Source organism: Peromyscus leucopus, unplaced genomic scaffold, assembly GCF_004664715.2.
Source record: "Peromyscus leucopus breed LL Stock unplaced genomic scaffold, UCI_PerLeu_2.1 scaffold_834, whole genome shotgun sequence".
NCBI classification, from domain to species: Eukaryota; Metazoa; Chordata; class Mammalia; order Rodentia; family Cricetidae; genus Peromyscus; species Peromyscus leucopus.
In genome coordinates this window covers 28,826-36,796 of record NW_023505766.1, presented here as the reverse complement: position 1 = coordinate 36,796, position 7,971 = coordinate 28,826, and the positions used below count along the sequence as shown (strand labels likewise).

General features: G+C 38.5%; 1 protein-coding gene across 1 annotated transcript; it reads left to right on the top strand.

The window, feature by feature from the left end:
* The first annotated feature begins 6,494 nt into the window (after window positions 1-6,494).
* LOC114710481 (taste receptor type 2 member 3-like) lies at window positions 6,495-7,405 on the top strand. The gene is given in 3 exon segments (XM_028894659.1): window positions 6,495-6,818; window positions 6,820-6,888; window positions 6,890-7,405. Coding segments are annotated over 3 exon segments (909 nt in total).
* Window positions 7,406-7,971: the final 566 nt, after the last annotated feature.

Genomic DNA, 7,971 nt, shown 5'->3' with positions numbered 1-7,971 from the left:
ATAACTTCAGTCTTTTTCTATGGTCTGTAATGCACCTAGCATAATCAATGTGCTTTGTTTAAAAAATACAAATGCATGTGCAATTATAATAAATAAGAATCAAACCAGCATATTCTGTGCCTGAGAAATGCCTGGAAATAATATCAATAATTAAAGTATTTCAATTTTTGTTGTAGTTGTTTCTTACATCCATCTATGTTATATATATTGCCTAATATCTATCTCTCTATTTCTATCTATCTGTCTATTTTATCTATCTATCTATCTATCTATCTGTCTGTCTGTCTGTCTGTCTATCATGTGTAAGTGCCTGTGTGCTTGGGTGGAAATCAGTGAGCAACTTTTTAAATTCACTGTTCTCTTCCCCCAATGTGGCTTCTGGGAATTGAACTCAGGTCCTCGGGATTTATGGCAAGCCCCTTTACTTACTGTGCCATGTTACGAGCACTCCGTTTTTTATCTTCCAATTAATTTATGTTCCCTCACCTTAAAATCAGAAGACTCTGCTCAAACAGTTTCAGTAGGGGTATACCAATTCTTAAGAACCTTGTGAATATTTATAAGAAATTATATTTATTGAGACTAGAAAAGTAAATTTAGCTATAAATATCCAGTGTCTTCATAAGAGAAATCTGTCACATTAAAAATGTTAGGCATTTCTGAATTTGAATAGTACTTCATTTCATCACTGCCTTTCTCTAAACTCAGAAAGTGCCAATGAGTTGTCCATGGTAAGACTGTCTCAGTCACAATGAACCTTCTCTCTGCCTGAGCAAGCTCTTCACTAAGCCTCCATTTCCAAGATGGGGTTGGACTGGGTAAATGCAAACCAGTAGACATATGACAGGAAAATCACAAATGCAAATACAAACTAATTGGAGCTGAATGTCAATTATACTTTTAGAGCAGTTCTTGCAAAAGTCAACCATTCCCTGCAATTAAATAGTGTATTTAAAGAGGCAAATGAGAGCCAGAATCCAGGATTTCACAATGAAATAAGTTCTGTAAATTCAAATCTCAGAGCAGAATCATCAGTCCCAGTCCATGAAAGCAGCCACACCAGTGTCAATGTGATTGACAAAGCAAGGTGGGTTGAAACTAACACAGCCAAGACATTTCAAAGCACTTCAGTACTCAATGGAGATAAATTCTAGCTGAGAGATTCTGTATTTGTGCTGCAGGCCGCAGGAATATCATAAGAACTCACCTGGTTATGGCAAAGTCACTACCTGGAGGGGTCAGGGAATTCCTCCAGAGGAAGCCAAATCCCAAGGAGTTTTTGGTGTTACTTGGCTTGTTTATATATCAGCTGTCTTCTGTTATGAAAATCATGTGTGCCTTCATAGTTTTCCCAATTGACTTTTTCCTAAGAAGGCTAACAGTGTGGACTGATCACTCTCTGGACATACACATTCCAGGTATTTGGAGAACAGCCCCAGGAAAGGCTTTCTCTGGAATCAGATATCTCTCCTAACCACTTTCAAGGACTAAAGGAGACATCACCAGGTGGTCACCCAATTTCCGAGGATTAACAGTGATAACAACCCACAGGCGAGTCTCTTGACTTAAGGTAAATTCCACAAGGGGACACCGCCTAAGTCAGGTAGACATTAAGTAATAGCTTTACACAATTTAGCTCAGACCCCTCCTTTCTTACAGCCTTACTAACTTTATAGACCTCTAACTACTTACCTAACCACTTCTAGGATATTTAGATAACCTTCTGTGCTAACAGCTATGCTCAGCCAGAAACTCCCAGTTCAAGCCTCCCTGTAATTATCATTATTGGTAGCATCCGGCCAGGTCCATCACCGGATGGAGGAAAGTACCTTATCAGAGATACCTTTGTACTCTCTAAGAACAGACTTAGCATCTAGGCTACCTGTTTGAGAAGGCCTGGTGGATGTGCTAATTAAGCTTAACTTCCTCCTTTCCCAAATCTTACCTCCAGTTCCAGATCTCCCTTTAACTATCACCAGAGGCATCTACCTGTACACAGGTTGCCTAGAGACTGAGCACACTTTCCCCCACCCTGCAGAAAAACAGCAGACAGCTTGGACAGATAGGATCCACAGAAAAAAAGAAGACAGTTTTATTTTCTCCCATTGACCTAGCAACTTACAGATTTTTAACATCTTTTACCAAACACATTTAAGATTATAGTTGTGCACATAAGATCCCTCTTCTTAGATATTACCCGTATTTAGCCTTTAGTCAATCCATTAGTCACTTCCCCTTTGGGTCACAAATGGTAATTAACAACTAGAGCCCCTCTTTGTAATTCTTATCAACCCTCCATTTGATCCTGATAATGGACAATCACTGCCTGAGGAAGTTCAGGCTGGGTGTCCTGGGTGGAGGGGAGGATTGTGATTTCTGGGGGATTATATAACTGTAAAGCAAGGGACGAGGGGAAGAATTAAAGCAAATAGACCAAAGAACTCTGCGTGCGTAGATTGATTTGCCGACCTTAAAGAATAGATTCTCAGCTGGTTGATAGATTCTTCCGCGGACCCTGGAAAGGAGACTATTAGGGGCTGGACCCCATAGTCCCCGATATATTTGTCTAAGAAGTAGCATTTAAAGAAGCTTCAAAAAATCATATCCATTCTGAGGAAGGCATAAAAATGCAGGCTCACAAAGATCATCAGAAAAAAATTATATTTATTTCAATGTTAATGATTTTGTTAACAAGAATGTCTGTGTATTTCTCCATCTTTTTTTTAATCCTAATGTCCCAGAATAATTTAGAGAAGACTCTAGAACCAGACAACTAGAGAATAAGGAAGAAAATAGGTAGATTGCTGTATACTCAAACACTGGTTATTATGGTAAAGATATTTCACATAAAAAGATTTCCATTGCTGCACTAAAATATAAATGAAATAGAAGCATATTATGTATTTTTCATTATAGTTGTATGGTCAAACAGTATAGTTAAATCACATTTGAATATGTCATGATTTAATATAAAATATCCAAGAGTTAGTATATATTCCAGATTTTAGTCCAGCATTACATAATTTATAACATGTCATGTGCCTATCATCTGGATGCTTATTTATATACAAACTGATGCCTCTCATTGGCTCAAAACCTTTAGCTCAGCAAGATCATTTATTAAAACAAATTTGAAAAAACTGAATGACTGAAATTGAATTTTTATTTTTAAGTAAGAATTCTGTATAGGTCTGTAAGCATTCAAACATAATGTTTGTGGCTTAGTCTTAACTTAGGCTAAGCTGTAAACTATCAAGCTTTCCTCCCTTCATCTCTGGTTATGCTACCCACCAGGAGTTTTGGAATCCTGCTAAAGTTTCATTACCTGCCTATAAGTGGCAATGTCTCCAGGAGGCAAATATCAATTTTTTTGTGTGGTTTATAAACAAAATCACCAAGACAAAAAGCCAGGAAGAATGAAAGCCTGGCTCATCATTTGGTTCACAAAAAGCAGGATTTTTCGAAGAAACAGAGATGGACTCGATCTTCAACATCTTGGTGATGTGTGACGTGCGGAAGACTGACAGGGTCTAGCACTTGCGAGGAATACTGCAGAGTGGTGACATTTGCTTTCAGGAGGTAGTAGGTGACATTTGGTAGAAGATTCTGATTTTCTGAAACCATGATCAGCAAGAACAGTGGATGGTAAATCCACTTGGTTTGCCTTTTGTTTTTTTAGTTTTTACATATTTCTCTTTCTAACTTCCTGTAGAAATTATTTCTTCATGGTTTGTGTTTCAAACAATAATATTGTATAAATAATATATTAATATAATAAGTAATACTGTATTAATATATATGTTCTATATCAATATATAATTACATCTTATATATTATATATTAACATAGATTATTCTTGTCATTAGAATATAATTTTTTATAATATATGTGTATACATATACATACATATATGATAAAGTACATTACAAAGATATTTAATGTTTATAGCAACTAATATTTGTCACATCTGCTGTGACTTATCCAGGATTCATGACATCTTATATAGTAATTAGTTTATACATTTTGCATGTGGTGTGAGTTTGAACAGGGTATATGCATACCTCTTCTTGACCCAGAGAGGGAGCTTATTTTAACATAGTGATTATGACCTATGACCCTTGCTGACTGTTAAACATTTCTGAACCTTCTATTTTGTATGACAGGATCGCCTGTTACTATGTTTCCAAAGTCAACATTCTACCAACACAACGGCAATGAAAACATGGTATGTGTTAGGGAAAGGTGTGGCTTTTTGTTTTTAAAGAACTATATTCCCAGAAATTGCTTTTGAAGTCTAATGCAGCAATTAATTCTCCTAAGTGAAAGTTGGGCTCCAGGAAGGGAACTTTTTGTTTTATTTTGTTGTTTTAATATAGTATTTTTTAATGTATCCTTTGAGACTTTCATACATGTAAATTATATATTTCTGTCACATTCACCTCTCATCCCCTGAGCTCTTCTGAGCATCTCCCCATTTACATTTCCTAACTTCATGCCTTTTTTTTTGTGTTTTCATAATCTACTGAGTCCATATGCATGAGTGTGGAGCCAGTCTGGTCAACCTACCAGGGACCATAGACCTAAAGAAACCCGATTCTCTCTCCCCTGGTAACCAACAGCCCTCAAGAGCTCTTCAAACCAGAGAAGGGTTGCATATGCTCCTCCTACCTCCATGCTGCAATGTTGACTGGCTCAATCCTGTGCAACTCTTGTATTGGTACCCAGAAGTGGCCAAGCTGCTGTGAGTTCATGGTACAATTGTCTTGTCACATCCAGAAGACACTGACACTCCCTGACTCTGGCTCTCATAATCATTTTGCCTCTTCTATTACTCAAGCCTAGAAAGTGGGAAGGGAATGTAACATATCCAGTGGGAATGTCCAATTTACGGAATGAACACTCCACAGACACTTGATCTCAACACTTTGACCAGTTGTGTGTCTGTGTTTTTGTTTTGTTTTTGTTTTTCGAGACAGGGTTTCTCATTGTAGTTTTGTGCCTTTCCTGGAACTTGCTTTGTAGACCAGGTTGGCCTCGAACTCACAGAGATCCGCCTGCCTCTGCCTCCCGAGTGCTGGGATTAAAGGCATGCGCCACCACCACCCGGCTGTGTGTCTGTGTTTTAACTACAGTCCAATGCCACACACAAAAAAAGCTTCTCTTGATGAAGAATGAAAGCTGCACAAATCTGTGGGTATTGAAGTAAAGTACATATTTCAAAAGTAGTTTTGATGCTATGTCCATTTAGCAAAATAATAAGAGTAGATTCACCCGCAGAGCTTATGAGCTCCCTAGTCACAGGTTCTTGGTCAGATTTATACTAAGTTCCCTCCTGTGGTGTGTATCTTAAATTTCATGAGGAAGTGATTGATTATTCCTATGGCATGCAAGACATTTTTGCACGTATAGGCATGTCTTGCCAGGCCAGTCCTTATTGTAGTTCTCAGGGTTCACAACTGAGGTAGATCAATAATGGCTCTTCTCCCCCAGTAGCTGCATAGCAGCTTCCAATACTATAAAAGCTAGCCAGCATACACAAAGCTACCAGATCAGCACCAACTTGATCTTCTCCAAATCCTGTGACCAAAGTGTGTGCTATCTTCAGGCAAACAGGATCTTACCCTCAAGCTCTGGTGGCAACAAAAAGCAATAGCAGTAACGCTGTACGGTTTGGTGGATTTCTGTGGTCTGTCTGATAAACAACTCAAAGGGAAGTTACCCACACCTGGAACTGGTGCTTTTTATTTTGTAACCTATGGCTTCTGTGAGAAACATTATCCCTGGGTAGGGTTAAATCCATTTAAACTCAGCTATATCTACACATACACATTGTGTACACGCATACATATGCACATACATAAGCACCTATATTTGAAAGCTTATAAACTAGTAGGTCTCCATATGACTTTTTTCGAACATCTTCGGTGTTGTTTAACCTCCCCCACTCCTTCCTCTGTCCTATCCATGAATAAAGAGAAGAAAATTTATTAAAGTATTCCAGAAATAGTGTGAGTCAAAAGTGTGCTGGATAAAGAGCCATATATCTGGAACAATGACATCTGAGATTGGATAAATGCTACAATAAAGAGAAATAAGCATGTATCCTAGAGCTGTTGTCTTTGACACTAGGAAAAAATGAAAGACAAAAACATAATGGCAGTGGTTGAAATGAAACATCTTCACAATCAGATTTTTTTTTTAACAAGACAAAATTAGAAAACAGAGTAGTTCAGGCATAGCAGTTATTTTCTGAGAATATAATTGGAAGAATCAACCATCATTCAAATGGTTTGGATTTGCATTCTTAGTTTGACATGATGAGCACCCAATTCAAAAAGTCATCTAATTTTCTTCCTTGTAGTAAAACATGCATAAGCCTCTCCTACATGCCAGGAGCCAGCAGCCAGCCAGGTTTCTCAGGATTCTAGGTTCCTGCATGCAAGACCCTCAGGAGGAAGAGTCTGAGGTCATCCAGAGAAACGTTGAAATTCATCATGACTTTCCCTTTCCTAGCTATTCTTCACATGGTCATCATGACAGCAGAGTTCCTCCTAGGGACAACAGTGAATGGATTCCTTATCATTGTGAACTTCTATGACTTGGCCAAGAGCAGAAAACTGCTGATACTGCAGATCCTCTTGATATGCACGGGGCTGTCCAGACTCGGGCTGCAGATGATGCTGATGACACAGAGTTTCTTCTCTGTGTTCTTCCCATTTGCATATGAGAAAAATATTTATGGTTCAAAGATGATGTTCATTTGGATGTTCTTCAGCTCGATTGGCCTCTGGTTTGCCACCTGTCTTTCTGTCTTTTACTAGCCTCAAGATTTCAGGCTTCACTAAGCCCTGGTTTCTTTGGCTGAAATTCAGGATTTCAAAGCTCATATTTTTGGCTGCTTCTGGGCAGCTTGATGGCCTCTTTGGGCACTGCAACTGTGAGTATCGAGGTAGGTTTCCCTTTAATTGAAGATGGGTATGTCCTGAGATACACAGAACTAAACATTAGTGAAGTCAAGGTAATGAAAAATAATGACTTGCTCCTCGTTAACCTGACCTTACTACTTCCCTTCCTGGTGTTTGTGAAGTGCACCTGTCTGTTATTCATTTCTCTTTACAAGCACACGTACCGGATGCAAGGTGGATCTCAGAAGCCGTCAAATGCCAGAACAGAAGCCCACATAAATGCATTAAAAACCGTTGTGACATTCTTTTGTTTCTTTGTTTCTTACTTTGCTGCCTTCATGGCAAATATGACATTTAGAATTCCATACAGAAGTCATCAGTTCTTTGTGGTGAAGGAAGTCATGGCAGCATATCCAGCCGGCCATTCAGTCATAATCATCTTGAGTAATTCTAAGTTCAAAGACATATTCAGGAGAATGATCTGCCTGAAGAAGGAGTGAACAGGGGACTGTCTTGTTTCCCTGCCATGATTCCAGTGGACTCTTGATTTCTGTGCCCTCTCTCCTGCCCATTTCCCCCAGGTCCTACCCAGGACATGCAGGACAATCATTTCATCTTGGGTGGATAGGATATCACTCGTCCATGAACTGTGATTTAAAATATTGTGATTTCTGCTAATAACTACTAATTTCCCTGCAGTACCAGTTTTATTTTAGAAATTGAGTAAGGTTTAAATATTAATTGGTAAATCAATATTTGGCTTTTGCTGTCTGTCTTTCCAGGTAATTGGTTATCTTCTGGTTAATACAGGGGAAAACATCTGAATTCAGTTCAAGACCTGACATATTTAAAAAAAAAAAGGTGATTGTTTGATGCACTTAACTTTTTAAAAGAGATTCATTAGGAAAATGCCAATGGCATGATAAACTGAACATTTAGGGTGATGCCATAGTTCTGCTGTATAAAGGGTAAAGTCTCATCGACTTTCAATATCAAGTGGATAGATGGGAGAGAGGATCAGGCACCATTTGAGCCAGCCTGCATAAGCAAACAAGAACAAACAGGG